The 15,635-nt window shown below is 31.2% G+C and overlaps 5 protein-coding genes across 5 annotated transcripts; 3 read left to right on the top strand and 2 right to left on the bottom strand.

Moving 5' to 3' along the window:
* The first annotated feature begins 1,395 nt into the window (after positions 1 to 1,395).
* LOC134833131 (nucleoplasmin-like protein) lies at positions 1,396 to 2,372 on the top strand. Its single transcript, XM_063847353.1, has 2 exons — positions 1,396 to 1,546; positions 1,654 to 2,372. Exons 1-2 carry the CDS (start codon positions 1,525 to 1,527, stop codon positions 2,130 to 2,132), a joined length of 501 nt encoding a protein of 166 aa, XP_063703423.1. The 5' UTR covers positions 1,396 to 1,524; the 3' UTR covers positions 2,133 to 2,372.
* A 937-nt stretch (positions 2,373 to 3,309) lies between these two features.
* LOC134834323 (phenylalanine--tRNA ligase beta subunit) lies at positions 3,310 to 5,569 on the bottom strand. Its single transcript, XM_063848946.1, has 3 exons — positions 5,404 to 5,569; positions 4,244 to 5,335; positions 3,310 to 3,945 (listed from the first exon to the last, which is right to left on the bottom strand). Exons 1-3 carry the CDS (start codon positions 5,459 to 5,461, stop codon positions 3,323 to 3,325), a joined length of 1,773 nt encoding a protein of 590 aa, XP_063705016.1. The 5' UTR covers positions 5,462 to 5,569; the 3' UTR covers positions 3,310 to 3,322.
* A 600-nt stretch (positions 5,570 to 6,169) lies between these two features.
* LOC134833321 (proteasome subunit beta type-4) lies at positions 6,170 to 7,135 on the top strand. Its single transcript, XM_063847606.1, has one exon. The coding sequence runs from the start codon at positions 6,245 to 6,247 to the stop codon at positions 7,019 to 7,021; it is 777 nt and encodes a 258-aa protein (XP_063703676.1). The 5' UTR covers positions 6,170 to 6,244; the 3' UTR covers positions 7,022 to 7,135.
* An 852-nt stretch (positions 7,136 to 7,987) lies between these two features.
* LOC134834255 (uncharacterized) lies at positions 7,988 to 10,207 on the bottom strand. The gene is made up of 2 exons (XM_063848845.1): positions 9,780 to 10,207; positions 7,988 to 9,722 (listed from the first exon to the last, which is right to left on the bottom strand). Exons 1-2 carry the CDS (start codon positions 10,068 to 10,070, stop codon positions 8,094 to 8,096), a joined length of 1,920 nt encoding a protein of 639 aa, XP_063704915.1. The 5' UTR covers positions 10,071 to 10,207; the 3' UTR covers positions 7,988 to 8,093.
* A 618-nt stretch (positions 10,208 to 10,825) lies between these two features.
* On the top strand, positions 10,826 to 12,249 carry LOC134834220 (alpha-2-macroglobulin receptor-associated protein). The gene is made up of 2 exons (XM_063848805.1): positions 10,826 to 11,066; positions 11,123 to 12,249. Exons 1-2 carry the CDS (start codon positions 10,848 to 10,850, stop codon positions 12,050 to 12,052), a joined length of 1,149 nt encoding a protein of 382 aa, XP_063704875.1. The 5' UTR covers positions 10,826 to 10,847; the 3' UTR covers positions 12,053 to 12,249.
* The last annotated feature ends 3,386 nt before the right edge of the window (positions 12,250 to 15,635 follow it).

The raw sequence follows: 15,635 nt of genomic DNA, 5'->3' as shown, positions 1-15,635 counted from the left end.
CATAAAAAAAACAAAAAAAAAACGTTTGTTAATGGACCCAGAAATAGACAAGAGGGTTGCAGGTTGTTCAAAAGTTCAAATTTTGTCAATAATTTCTTTAAAATTCTTAATTTTCAATCACTTTTCTTCCGTATTTCTTTCTCAAAGGTCATTTTTTCTCGAAATTTCCTTGAAAAACTTGTTGAAAGAAGGAAATTTGAAGAAAAAATCCTTCAACAGTTGAAAAATGTCAGTGAAGCATGACGACAAGCGAGAACAGAATACACCTGGTCAGTTTTCTATTCATAATTTATCGCTCCCTGCATCATCTGGTCATGGCAACGTTCGCGTTCACTGAACCTGAACCATCCATCACTCGGTTTTTCAAATGCTAAAAAGGTCCTTACCTTGTTTTTTTTTTGTGTTACTTTGACGGTTTTGTCATTTTCTCTCCGCTTTTGTCGAGTTTTGATGTCAAATTGCACGCCTACTGCTTTCCTTTGTTGTCGCTTCCTTCGAAAATTGCACGGATTCGGATTTATTACGACGAGTAATTTACAACAAACACACAGAGAGACACGGACACGGGACGAAAATTGAGGAAATGAAGTGACAGGACACCGAAAACTGAAACGCGCTACCACGTAAGAATCAAATAAAATAAAACTATCGTAACAATTGTCTTAAATTTCAGACTGAACACTGACTTCATGACTCGCGCGAGCGTTTGTTTTACAAAAATTTTCCCGATTTTTTTGTCGATTTGTATTTGTATTGTTAGGTGTTTGTTGCTAAGGTAACTTCCATTGTTTCTCTTTCGTCTCGCGACACTCTTTTGCAACTAATGTATATGCGAACCGATGTCATGCGCACACAATTTCGCCAAATCTCCGCAATATTTAAGCCATTTTTGCCGCTCCAGCTCGTGAGTTGTGCTGAATTTTGGTCCTGTCACACGAAAATTGCAGCTCCTGATAGAATTACAGAGGATTTGAAGCAATTTTCGGGAGATTTGAAAAATGTAAACAGTGTTATCGATCGAAATAAGGCGTCATCCATTAATGGCGTCGGCAAAAAAGGGCATTTTTTGACCCCTCCCCCCTCACTGAAAAGGAAATTTTTAGTATCAGTTCAAATTTCAATGAAAGCTCGTGAAAAATTTGAAAAAAAAAACTCAATTTTATAAAAAATTTGAAAAAAAAAGTCTGAAATACATCAAAAAATATTTTAAATAATTCAAAAGGAAAATTTTTTAAATCGTGAATATAGGGATGCCATTAATGGATGACGCCATAATGTAAATCGCCTTCACGTTAATTCAATAAAAATTTTAGTTCTCGTCTTCGTCGTCGATTTCCGTTGAGGGCGTTCAACTTCCGGTTCAGCGCCGGAAATGAGAATTAGCATGAGGCAATTTATCATTTTCTTTTGAGACGAATGAAATTGATAACTTCAATTTAAACCAGCGTGACACTATTTGCTCCGGCTATTTTTCTTAATTTTCCGCATTAATTACCTTGAAATCCCCCAAAAATCTCATCAAAAATGGTCGATGAATTCTTCTATGGTACGTATCTCATGAAATTTCCTCAAATTACCTTGAATTTTTGCGAAAATCCGAAAACATGAAATCCACATGTCTCACATGTTGCTTTTTTTCCCTCCCGGGTTTAGGTTTCACATTGAAAGGCGAAAAAGCCGAACATCAATGGACCGGACACAAAACTGCCGATGACGAAGACGAGCATGCGGGCGAAGTTTCCTCCAAACTCATCTTGAAACGGGCTCTTTTGGGACCCGATGCCGGCACGGAGCAATGCGTTGTCGAAGTTGAAACGATGTCGATGTCGGAAATGGTAAAAGTTCCGGTTTGCGTTTTGAAAGTTGGCGAAGAGCGTCAAGTGAATTTGGGCGAGCTGGAGTTTTTCGATGCTCCCGTGACATTCCGCTTGACACACGGCAAGGGTCCCGTGCACATTTTGGGACAACATTTGCAACAAGACGAGGAAGAGCAAATGGTCGATATGGAAGAATTTGCCGACGACGACGAGGAAGACAGTGAGAACGAGATTCATGCGGAAGACAATGGCGACGAGAATCCCAAGAAGAAAATGAAGTTGTCGAAGAAGAAGGGCAAAGGAGACAAAAAGTAAATTCTTCTTGCACGCCGCCCTCCCCCAATTAGGTTAAGTTTTGTATGAAAATGAGAAATAATTTTTACCAAACTTGTAAATTACCACAAAACAAAACAAAAAATGTTTACTTAAACAAAAATTTAATACAATAGGTCAGGTTCCTTAAGTTAAGAGAGATAGATTTTTGAATCTAACATTTATTGACAAGACAAATAATAAAATTAAATTAAATTGAAGCAAAAAAAAAAAGTTTTTTTCCTCCAAATTTTAAAAAAATTTCAATTTTTCATGAAAAAATTTTTTTTTTATTTCAAAATTTTTTTTTAATTTCAAAAATTTTTTAAATTCAAGTTTCGAGTCAAAAATTTTACTTTATAGAACAAAATTTAACTCGAAAAAATTAAAAAAAAAAATAAATTAAAAATTAAAAATTTTTGAAAAAATATCTTTGCAAACTGTGAGTAGAAGTATGATCTAAAATTATATGGAATATTATAAAAAATGAATTTTCAATAAAAACCTTCAAAACTTTTACGAAAATTTTACGTTGAAGAAAAAAAAAGTCTCATGTTCGAAAATTTTTTGAAAAATTTTAAAAACCTTATTTTTAATGAAAACCTTAAAAATTTAAATATTCAGAAAGAAAATAATTTTTTAAAAATTTAAAAAAAAAAAAAAAAAAAAAATAAAAAAATAAATAAAAAATAAAAAAAATATTTTTTTCCATTTTAGAAAAAAATTTAAAATATATTTTTAGACAAAAAAAGAAATGTATAACTGAAAGGAAATGATTTAATCTTGAGATTCATTTTACACTAAAATTTATCTCAAAAACAAAATTTTTTAAAAATTATAAAAAAAGAGTTTATTTTTAACAAAAACTTAAGTCATAAGTCTTTTGAACTTAAATTTTCGTTCGAAAATTAAAATTGTTTTAAATTTTGTTCTAAAAATTGAAAACTTTTTTGAAATGATGAATATTAATTAATTTTTTTAAATTTTCAATTTTTTTAATTTTTTTTCAAATAAAAAAAAATTATTCAGCAAACCTAAAATAATTGAAAAAACAAAATCAAATTTTTTAATGAAAAATCTAATTTTTTTTTTAAATTTTCAAATTTTTAGAACTAAAATTGATGAAAACTTTTTTTTTAAATGTGTATCAAGAAATCATGTAAGAATTTATTTTTTTCCCTTAAACTTTTTTTTTACACAAACGGTTCGAGATTAATTTCCATCGCAGCACACGGAGTCTTCAGCTCAAAAGCATGCAAAACTGTGGGATGCAAAACGCCAATTACCCCGATACAATCTCCCTTGAACATGATTTTCGCACATCTTCCGGGAAAATACGTCGGGTCATCAAACGCCTTCAAATAATATCCCGTTCCATCTTTTGTCCAAGGCACTTGCAACAATTGCATGACACGATCCAACAATCCATGAACGACTTCAAAACCTGCTGATTTCGCGCAATTCACGGCACACAATCGCCGTTCGTTATAAGCGCCTGTTTCTCTTTCCTCATCAGCCGCTACAATATCGGAAATTTCGAAAAGTTTCACGGGCAAGGGGATATTTTTGTTTGCTGCGAGCGTTTTTAGCAGCCCCGGAAGCAACGTCGTACGACAAACTTGAAATTCGAGCGTTTTTGGGTTGGAAATGTGAACAGCTGCGATTTCCTCAATTTTGTGATTCAATTTGGCACCGATGTCGTCACGAGAGCACAATGTGAAGGTCAGAGCTTCGGTGAAACCTGCTTGAGCAACGTTTTCTCGTAATTGGTCGGTAAGTTTGTTGATTGGATATTGACGAGCTACTTGAAAAATGCCTAAAAATTGAAATTTAAAAAAAAAAAAATTTTTAATTTTTTTAAAAATTTTTAATTTTTTGAAGAATTTTTAATTTTTAATTTTTTGAAGAATTTTTAATTTTAATTAAAAATTGAATTTTTAATTTAATGGAAAATTTTTTAATTTTTTGAACAATTTTTAATTTTTTCAAAAATTTTTAATTTTTTGAAGAATTTTTAATTTTTTGATATTGAAATTTTTAATTTATTGGAATTTTTTTAATTTTTTTGAAAAATTTTCAAATTTTAAAAAAATAAAAAAAATTTTTTTTTTTACCTGGAGGTCGTTTTGGGATGTTATTATACCCGTAAGCAATGGCAATATCTTCAAAAATATCGCAAGCATGCAAGATATCGTGTCGTGTGGGTCCAACTTCGACATCAATGACGCCATTTGGCTTCAATTTCGACTTCAAATAGAGTTTGTTCAAGTATTCGACGATTTTTTCGGGTTTTTCATCGATACCAATGTACTCATTTGCTTGTTTTGCTGTTATTGTTTCCGTTCTGTACGCGAGTTCGGGATATTTTGTCACTTTTCCATCGGCAGAAACAACTTCGACAATCTCCGCGACAAATTTTTCCTTGCAATGCGACGAAAAAAGAGCAACAACTGTGTCTAAAACGCATTTCGCGCGTGTCAAATCCGTCGCTGTGCACTCAATAAAGACATTTTTCGTGTTCAGCGTGATTTTTGAATGATCTCCGTTGATAATTGGAGGCAACGAGAGCACAACTCCGTTTGCGTCGTAAATTACGGGATAAACGGGCGAATCTTTGATGATGGGTAAGTAAGCTTTTAGCTGTGCATGAGTGCTATAGAGCTCCATTAACTCCGCTGCGGTGTATTCTTTCTCTTGATTCAACGGTTTGAACTTTATTTCCGTCGGAGGTTTCGCGTCATAGACAAAAGGACCTTTAATTGTGTCAAGATCATGCGTTCCAATCGCTACCAAAGCCCGTTTTCGACAAATATTTTGATGTAATTTGTCTTGCAAGTCGATAAAGCGCTCGTACGATTCCTTCGTGAAGGTAATATCGCGTAAAATTGCCGCAACAACAAAGGGACGAATTTGCGATGTAGCTGCTTTGACTGTGAGTTTTTCATTTTTTCCATTTTTGGCAGGAATCGCTTTGAAAGTTGGCGGTTGTTCTTTTCCTTGAAAGACAAGCAAGGCAGATGCGAGTCCCTCTAAACTTAAAAGATCCGAACGATTCGCTGGCAGCTCAATTCTGTAAATAACCTCGTCGGAAGCATCTTTCAAAGCAGCTGAATCTCCTTGTTCTTTACTCAACATTTGTCGTTCCGATGTCACATCATCCAATTCGATGCCAAAGTCAAAACAGAACTTTTCAAACTCTTGTTCAGCTGGAAATTGAAGAAAAATTGCGTCAGCAAAACCATGGAGATAAGAAATTAAATCGATTTTTACTTACTGTAAGTCTTGCCGAGTGCCTTGAAGAGCTCGTCTCGTTTTACGCCAATGACCGGCATCTTTTTTCACTCAAGTCAAGGATTTTTTCCTATAAAAAATTTGAAAAATGGGAAAAGTTCGATGATTTTACGGCGAGTCGTGTCAAAAGACCGATTTTTGATTCGAACACGTTTGACAATCGAACGGAGCTGTCAAGTGTCAAGTGCAGGGTTAAAAAAAATTTCGACTTTTACTTTTTACAGAAATTTGCTTTGAAAGTCTTTCTGAAGGTTCATAAGCTTAAAAATTGAAAAATAAAAAATACGTAAAAAATACGTAATTTTCATTTTGAAAGCCCATTTGATAATTTTTAAGCTTGAAATTGATCAAAAATCATACAAAAGTGCTTTGAATGTCTTTCTGAAGGTTCATAAGCTTAAAATTTGAAAAATAAAAAATACGTAAAAAATACGTAATTTTCATTTTGAAAGCCCATTTGATGATTCTTAAGCTTGAAATTGATCAAAAATCATACAAAAGTGCTTTGGATGCCTTTCTGAAGGTTCATAAGCTTAAAATTTGAAAAATAAAAAATACGTAAAAATTACGTAAAAAATACGTAAAAATACGTAATTTTTATTTTGAAAGCCCATTTGATAATTTTTAAGCTTGAAATTGATCAAAAATTGAAAAATGTGAAAATTCGTAAATTTTATTTTTTTCAAAATTTGTTAAAAAGAATGAAATTAAAAACATTAGTTGTATCGGCCTAATGAAATGTCATTAAACGTCAAACGTCAGATGAGCCAGCAGTTTTTAAAACCGAATCATTCAAGACTTTTTCGCTAAAAATCTCTGCAATTATGGCAAATTTTCAATCAGTTGGAGGTCCATTTTGGTCTAACGGGCCTGCGCCGGGGCAATTTTATCAATTTCCGGGTCAAACTGTTACGCCGCACGCAGAACCTGAACGCAAACATGACGGCGGAATGATTACAACGGGAACTTCGGTAATCGGCATCAAATACAACAACGGAGTCATCATCGCGGCAGATCGTTTAGTCTCCTACGGAAAAATGGCTCGTTTCCAAAATGTCGATCGTGTCTTCAAAATCAACGATCAATGCATCATCGGAGTCGGAGGCGATTACGCTGACTTCCAATTCATTAAACGACACATCGATCAACTCATCATCAATGACGAGAGTTACGGGGACAACAACAAACTGAAGCCGAAGTCACTTTTCACGTATTTAACTCGCGTTTTTTACAATCGTCGTTGCAAAATGCAACCATTGTGGCTTGATGTCATTGTCGGCGGCATGGAAAGTAACGAACCCTTTTTGGGACACGTAAATGTTCGCGGAAAAGCGTACACGAGCAACTGCATTGGGACAGGATTCGGCAATCATCTTTCTATTCCGTTGTTCCGTGAAGTTGTCGAGCAACCAAATGCGAATATAACGCAAGCAAAAGCAGAGGAAGTTGTTAAAAAGTGCATGGAAGTCCTTTATTATCGGGATTGTGTCGCTTTTCCGAAATTCTCACAGGCTATTTGCACTGCGGAAGGCGTAAATGTGAACACTGAGATGGCTGTCGATCAAAATTGGCAAGTTGCTCACATGATTCGTGGATTCTAAAAATATTTTTTTTGTAACTTTGAATATTAAAATAAAAAAAAACTTAAGAAAAATGTAAAAGTTGTTATTGAAAATTAAGTTTACAAAAAAAATCGAACTAAAAAGTATAAAAAATTTTTTTTTAAAGAATTTTCTTAAAAAATTAATATTTTAAGGATATAAAATGTGAATTAAAATTCTAAAAATTATTTTTTTTACAAAATTAGTTTAAAAATCTTGAATTTTTAATGAAATTTTAAATTATTTTGGAATTTCAAATGTTTTTTTTTTATAAAATTTTTCTTTAAAGGACTTGTTATACACTTTTTAGTTCGTTTTTCATTGATTTTCGTGATAATTCTTCATTTGGTTTCGAAATTTTAACAATGCAAATTTTTGCAAATTAAAAAATATTTCATAAGATCAGAAAAAAATTTAAATTTGACACAAAAACGAACTAAAATGTATAAAACAAGACTTTAATGGATTTTTTTTAAATTGTGATTTTTGTAAAAAAAAATTCATTTTTACAATTTTTTTAAATAATATTTTTAAAAATTTCCTTCAAAAAAGGCTTATTTTATACTTTTTAGTTCGTTTTTATGTCAAATTTAAAATTATTTCTGATCTTATAAAATATTTTTTAATTTGTAAAAATTTACATTGCTAAAGTTTCGAATCGAAAATGAAGAATTATAACGAAAATCAATAAAAAATCAAAAAGGCTTAATGAAAGAAATTTTTTAAAAAATTATGATTTTATAAAAATTTTCATTTTCACATTTTTTTTTAAATTTAAGTTGAAAATTAAAATTTTAATCAAACTTTAAATATTATTTTAAAAAATTTCCTTATAAAAAAGGCTTATTTTATGCTTTTTAGTTCGTTTGTAACTATTCGAATGACTTTTCTTCCAAAAATTTTCAAAATTTCTTCAACTTGTATAACAAAAAATGCAAATCAAGACACAAATTTTAATAATTTTAATTAAAAACATTTATTTTTTATGGCTAGAAGCGGCATCCTGTAAAAATATGGCAGTCAAACTCCATTTCGTCAAAAGCTAATAAGTACTTGTCATCATTTTCTTCGTTTATTTTCTCATTTTCAGTGTCATTGGAGCCCGTGATGTGCTTGTTCTCGTCGTTCCTGTCGCCGAAGAGGCTGTTGACACTCCCGAAGGAAACTTTCGCTGTGTTAAAAGCCCTCCCGTACTTGGGCGAGTTACAGTTAATTTCGGTTTCGCATTCAAAACGGGCTTTTCCTTGTCGTTGAATGAACTGCGACGTCGAATATTCGTTCCCGCCGGGTTTTTGGGGACAGTTAAGGTCGAAGCTGCTGTCGTTGGGCGATTTGGCGTAACGATGGACAATCGCGAAGGTTTTTGCGGTGTCGCGAAACGAGACATGGGCGTCGATTGCGCAATCGGAGGTTGAACGGAGCGATTTAACGTACTCGATAAGGATTTGATTGTCGAATTAACCGAAGAATTGGGCGATTTATCACGCGGATTGTACACGACTTTCATCGGACCGTTTCTCGTTGTGATCGTTGTCGGCTTTTTTTGTTGAATTCCAATTTTGGGCTTCAATTTATCCATGAAACTCATGCGATTTGGAGCCGTAGATGGGGGAACGGCGGGTTTTTTCATCGTAGTTAAGGCACTTTTTTGATTAAAAGTAGTCGAGGGAACAATTGACGTTCGTTTCGCAACAACTGGTTTCGCCGCAGCTGGAGAATTGAAGGAAAAACTTCGTCTTGTGACGTTAATGTTGTTTCTCTGAGGCGTCGCGACAGCAATTGACTCTCGTCGCATTGCACTCGGAGCGACGGTATTCGGGCGACAAGCGCTACTGAAGCTTTGACTTCGTCTCGTGCGCATTTTAGGCTGTGGCGTGTTAAAATTGTGATGCTGAGCGAGAGTTACTGTATCTGACATGCCTCCGTATCCGACATCGGGATTATTTACGACAACAACAACGACAGGATTTGCCGCTTGAGGATTGTCGGGACTCTGAATGACATTCACGTTGCCCAAAACTTCACTCAATTTGTCAATTACGCTTTGTAGCTGCGGCGAATCACTTCCCGCGAGAGGCATTTCAGTCGATTCGTCATTTTCTTCCTTGTCAATGTCGAATGTGCCTTGTCGAACCATCACGGGAGGCGGTTCAAGAGTATTTTTATTGCTATTTCCTGATTTGTTGAGGGCCGCACACAACTGTTCGACCAATTGAGACGCCTCTCCATTGCCATTTGTGTCAACTTTTGATACCATCTCCTTTAATTTTGTCATTGTGTCATCCAAATTCGTTTGACGGGACTTTGCGAGCTTAATTTCGTTCAATTTGGCGATCGCTCGATCAATGATACTCGTGTGAGTCTCATTTACGGGCGATTTTTCGTCACTTTTTGACGTTTCGGATGTCTCTTCGTCCTTTTTCGACGCCAATTCCTTCAACATTGGAATGTTAAGTTCACTTTCAAAGTCATTCAGGGACATATCCGAGTCGACAGCATCCACGAGAACACATTCTTGCTTCATCAGATCGTTGAAGGAGTCATCCGGCATATCCATGTTCATCCACTTTTCGCCAATTTGATTCTCCGCGACGACATCGTTGTGTGTCAAAGCCGACTTTGATGCATTTACGATGCTCAATTTCAACAAACTGTCGCGTTTTTTGCCCGAATCTGTAGTTGAGCGACGAGAAATTTTCTTCTAAAAAAAAATATTATTAAAAATCTAAAATTTTGTTAAAAAATCATCAAAAATTACCTCGGCACTCTTTGCGGGCGAAATATTTCCCTCATTATTGTTATTCTCCTTGTCGAAACTCTCGTCGCCGAGTCCCAAAAGGTTTCCCGTACGAATGCACGAAATCACAGGTTTGAAATTCTTGCTTTGAGCTGCCACAAATTCGAAGGGATCGGCGGAAAAGTTCTCGACTTGCTTGCAAACACGATCAAATGGGTTGTTATCGAGACTTTTGCGGGGCGAGGAATTGATATTTTGTTGAATTATTGACTCCGAGGGCGAGGAATCGTTGAAATTGAGCAAATCACTCATCGTAACAAAGAAAATAAAATTAAAACTTAACAAAGGACGGATTTTTGTAACAAGTTTTGAGCAATTTTTAGGTGAATTTGTACTTTTTTGTTAGTTTTTAATGAGATTTTGATGAGATTTTTCTTTGTTGCTTTTTTCTCCATTAACCGTCGAATGAGTAGCTTCGTTCGATAGACACAAGTTTCTCATCCCAAAAAATCAGGGTTGAAAAACTTTTTTTGTGACTGAAAGCATTGAATTTTTACTTTTGCTTTTAGGCCGCTCCAAATTTTTTTTTTAACTTTTTTTCATAAAAAATGACAGCTTTTGGTCTATTTTTATAATTTTTCAAGTAATTTAAAAAAAAATTGAAAATTTAATTTAAATTTAAGTAATTATTTTTTTAAATTTTAAAATTAAAATTAAAATAAAAATAAATAAAAATGAAAATAAAAATAAAAGTAAAAATAAAAATAAAAATAAAAATAAAAATAAAAATAAAATTAAAAATAAAAATAAAAATAAAAATTGAAATAAAAATAAAAATAAAAATAAAAATAAAAATAAAAATAAAAATAAAAATAAAAATAAAAATAAAAATAAAAATAAAAATAAAAATAAAAAGAAAAATAAAAATTAACATTAACATTAACATTAACATTAAAAATTAAAAAAAAAAAAATATATTTATTTATAAAAATTGAAATCGAAAACATTTTTGATAGTTGTATCTTCCTAAATTTGACATTTATTTTGTTTTTTATTTCTCGAATCAAAAATTTGCTGATTTTGCCGAAAATGAAGCCCTTTTTATTCGTAATTTTGATGCTTTTTTGCATCTCGAGCACAATCGGGGACAAACCGCACAAGAAATATTCCAAAGATGCCAATAAACGGGACTCTTCTGAGGAGAGAGACGACAAATTCGTGCGAGATATTGAAGAACCAAACTTCAGAACTCTTCGAACTCCCTTCCGAATGGCAAAATTGAATCTTGTTTGGTCAAAAGCGCAACATGTAAGTCTTTAATTTCTCGAATTGTCTCAAAAATTGTTAATTTCTTCAATTTCTAGCGTTTAACGGAGCCAAAATTGCGATCTCTCTTCACCGAATTAAAGATTCAGGACAAAGAAGAGCTCGCTTGGAAACAATTAAACTCGCAACACAAAGACAAAGACGGATTAAAGGAAGCAGAATTAAGGAAAAAGTTAGTTGGCATCATGTCGACTTACGATTTGCTCGAACATTTCGACGAAACGCAAGATCCCGAAAAGGTAAAGCATCACAAAGCCTTTTCGGGACCCGTTGACGACAAATACAAGAACAAAAGTTTGTTCAAAGACAAAAAACTGAACAAATTATGGGAAAAAGCGGAAGTTTCGGGATTTTCGCCGCAAGAATTGGCCGCTTTGAAGGAAGAATTCGAACATCATCAGCAAAAAATCGATTTATATTACGAACTTTTGGATAAAGTTGGCGACGGACATCCGCCAGCAGCTTCAGACCCGCATCCCGAAAACATGGTGAACGACGACGAGCACGAAACATTCAACGAAATCAACTTTAATCTCGAAACAAATGAAATTGAAAAAACCCCGAAGAAAGATCATTCGCACAAAGTCAACCAATTACGGGAGAAACATCGCGAATTAAAGGACGGTTACGATCGTTTAGAACGTGTCGCCAGCAAAGGACCCAACAGCGAAGATTTCGTCGAACCCAAAATTCAAGGATTATGGCGCGTGGCATTGGCAAGTAATTTTACTGCTGACGAACTCGCATCGTTGAAAATTGAATTGTTGCATTACGAATCGAGACTTTTGAAATTGAGACATATGCACGCTGAACATGCACTCGTACAAGAAAAACAAAAAGTTGCCAAATCCGGCGATAAAGTAGATCAGCTGAACCATTTGGAGGAAACTATCAAGAAACAAACACGCAAAGTCGAGAAAATTGCAGCTGAGGTAGAGAAAAAAGTGTTTCAACATACGGAATTGTAGAAAAAATTTAAAAAAATTTAAAAAAAAATTTAAAAGTCTTCCTGAAAAAGGCAACTAATGATATTCCTAAAGTGTCGTATTAATTAATTCGTCGTCGTTTGTAGATAAATTTAATAGATAAAACTAGATTTTTATAATTGTTAACAATTTTTTTAAGCATTTATGGCAATAATTAGAGTCTCAAGCGTACTAACATAAAGAATAAAAATTAAATAAATTTTATATTTCCATAAAAAAAAAAATTATATAATTTTAACCAAATTTTTACAGTTTTGAATAAAATTTTTTTTTTCAGTTTCAATTTTTTGGCAGATTTGAGTTATAAAATGATTAAAAATGATAAATTAGAGCCCTCTGACAAATTTTTATCCATTTGGAGCAAGATTTGACAAAAATTGCCTTGACACAGTTTTTGACACAGTTTTTGACATAGTTTTTCTCTTGATTTAGTTTTCAAATCAAAACTATGTCAAAAGAAAATTTTTTTTTCAGTTTCAATTTTTTGGCAGTTTTGAGTTATAAAATGTTTAAAAATGATAAATTAGAGCCCTCTGATAAATTTTTATCCATTTGGAGCAAGATTTGACAAAAATTGCTTTGACACAGTTTTTGACATAGTTTTCTCTTGATTTAGTTTTCAAATCAAAACTATGTCAAAGAAAATTTTTTTTTTCAGTTTCAATTTTTTTGCAGTTTTGAGTTATAAAATGATTAAAAATGATAAATTAGAGCCCTCTGACAAATTTTTATCCATTTGGAGCAAGATTTGACAAAAATTGCCTTGACACAGTTTTTGACACAGTTTTTGACATAGTTTTTCTCTTGATTTAGTTTTCAAATCAAAACTATGTCAAAGAAAATTTTTTTTTTTCAGTTTCAATTTTTTTGCAGTTTTGAGTTATAAAATGATTAAAAAATGATAAATTAGAGCCCTCTGACAAATTTTTATCCATTTGGAGCAAGATTTGACAAAAATTGCCTTGACACAGTTTTTGACACAGTTTTTGACACAGTTTTTCTCTTGATTTAGTTTTCAAATCAAAACTATGTCAAAGAAAAATTTTTTTTTCAGTTTCAATTTTTTTGCAGTTTTGAGTTATAAAATGATTAAAAATGATAAATTAGAGCCCTCTGACAAATTTTTATCCATTTGGAGCAAGATTTGACAAAAATTGCCTTGACACAGTTTTTGACACAGTTTTTTTGCTCTTGATTTAGTTTTTAAAACAAAACTATGTCAAAGAAAATTTTTTTTTTCAGTTTCAATTTTTTTGCAGTTTTGAGTTATAAAATGATTAAAAATGATAAATTAGAGCCCTCTGACAAATTTTTATCCATTTGGAGCAAGATTTGACACAGTTTTTGACACAGTTTTTGACACAGTTTTGCTCTTGATTTAGTTTTCAAATCAAAACTATGTCAAAGAAAATTTTTTTTTCAGTTTCAATTTTTTTGCAGTTTTGAGTTATAAAATGATTAAAAATGATAAATTAGAGCCCTCTGACAAATTTTTATCCATTTGGAGCAAGATTTGACAAAAATTGCTTTGACACAGTTTTTGACAAAGCTAGTTTTTTTTTTTCAGTTTCAATTTTTTTGCAGTTTTGAGTTATAAAATGATTAAAAATGATAAATTAGAGCCCTCTGACAAATTTTTATCCATTTGGAGCAAGATAGTTTTTCTCTTGATTTAGTTTCAAATCAAAACTTTCAAAGAAAATTTTTTTTTTTTCAGTTTCAATTTTTTTGCAGTTTTGAGTTATAAAATGTTTCTCTTGATTTAGTTTTCAAATTTTTTTTTCAGTTTCAATTTTTTTGCAGTTTTGAGTTATAAAATGATTAAAAATGATAAATTAGAGCCCTCTGACAAATTTTTATCCATTTGGAGCAAGATTTGACAAAAATTGCCTTGACACAGTTTTTGACATAGTTTTTGACACAGTTTTTCTCTTGATAACAAAACTATGTCAAAGAAAATTTTTTTTTTCAGTTTCAATTTTTTGGCAGTTATAAAATGAAAAAATGATATTAGAGCCCTCTGACAAATTTTTATCCATTTGGAGCAAGATTTGACAAAAATTACACAGTTTTTTTTCTCTTGATTTAGTTTTCAAAACAAAACTATGTCAAAGAAAATTTTTTTTTTCAGTTTCTATTTTTTGGCAGTTTTGAGTTATAAAATGATTAAAAATGATAAATTAGAGCCCTCTGACAAATTTTTATTCATTTGTAGCAAGATTTGGAAATGCAGTAAAAAAAATTAAAATTGAGAAAGAAAAGTAAATTTAAACTAAAAACTTACCATTTTTCGACTTAATATAAATAAATTCCAAAAAAAAAACTTTTTATTATCTTTTAACTTATCCTTTATTTGCATCACAATTTATTATTTTAATGATCAATATTTTATTTATTATTTTTTTGTGTTTTTTGTTTTGTATTTAATGATAATAATATTTTTTATTTAATTAAGCTATTAATTGTTCTTTTCTTGTAAAAACAAAAATTTTATAATAATGTTGATTATTTTTGTTTTAAATAGTTTTTATTGTTAAGTATCTTTTCTTTCTTCGGACGCCTTTTCTTATTTTTTTTTTAATTTTTATTTATTTATTTTTTAATGTATATTTTTAAAATATTTCAGGTGATAAATCGGTCGGTGTGTTAAGTTATGTTTGCAAGCATTTTCGGGGATGAGTTTCGTTCAACGTATTCACTTCTAATTTCAAAAATTTTAAAATATTTTTTTTTTCATATAGGATTATATATATTTTTTGATAATATATATTTTTAAATAATTTTTAATTTTTTTTTCAAGGATCAGCAATTTATAATATTTAATATAACTTTTTTTTTATATATTTTTTAAAAGAATTCCTCGTGTATTTTAATTGAACTTTTTTTATACATTTTTAATAATGTTAAAATATTTGAGGAAATCCTGAAGACTAAAAGTTTAGTTTTAATTATTTTTATTGGAAATCTCTTTTTTCACATTTTTTTAAATATTTTTTTTAGAGAGAAGACTGTGAGTTGTATTTAAGGTATCTAAAGTTTTAAAATGTTTACTTTCTTTGTAGTTTAAAATATGTAGTATAGGTACAGATTGCCTTCGTTTCACTTTGAATTTTTTTCCATGCTTGGAAAAAATGCACTCAAAATACATTTTCTCATCATTTTTAAGTAATTTATGATTTTTTTTACAATTTTCTTTCTACATAATGTTAAATCTACTTTTTGTATTATTTTTATTTATTTAAAGTCTACTCATAATTTTTTTTATTTTGAAATTCTAAGTATCACAAAGTATATTTTTTATTATTTCTATCATAATTAATTAATGATTATTATTTTTTTTATTTAAATAAATATTGTGTGCTAAAGTTTATTATTTTTTTTTATAACCTTACTTTCATTCCGTAGTTTTTTTATGTAGAATAGATAGTTTTGTAGTAGTAGTAGTAGTAGAAGTAGAAGAAAATAGTTATAGATTTTTTTTATGTTTTAAGTTATTTTGTAAAAATATAACTTTTCGAGCTAATTCGTCATTCTTAACAAAAATATAGAATTTATTCAGTTTCCT

The sequence above is a fragment of the Culicoides brevitarsis genome, chromosome 3 (assembly GCF_036172545.1).
Source record: "Culicoides brevitarsis isolate CSIRO-B50_1 chromosome 3, AGI_CSIRO_Cbre_v1, whole genome shotgun sequence".
NCBI classification, from domain to species: domain Eukaryota; kingdom Metazoa; phylum Arthropoda; class Insecta; order Diptera; family Ceratopogonidae; genus Culicoides; species Culicoides brevitarsis.
This window is presented reverse-complemented; position numbering and strand designations above follow the sequence as displayed.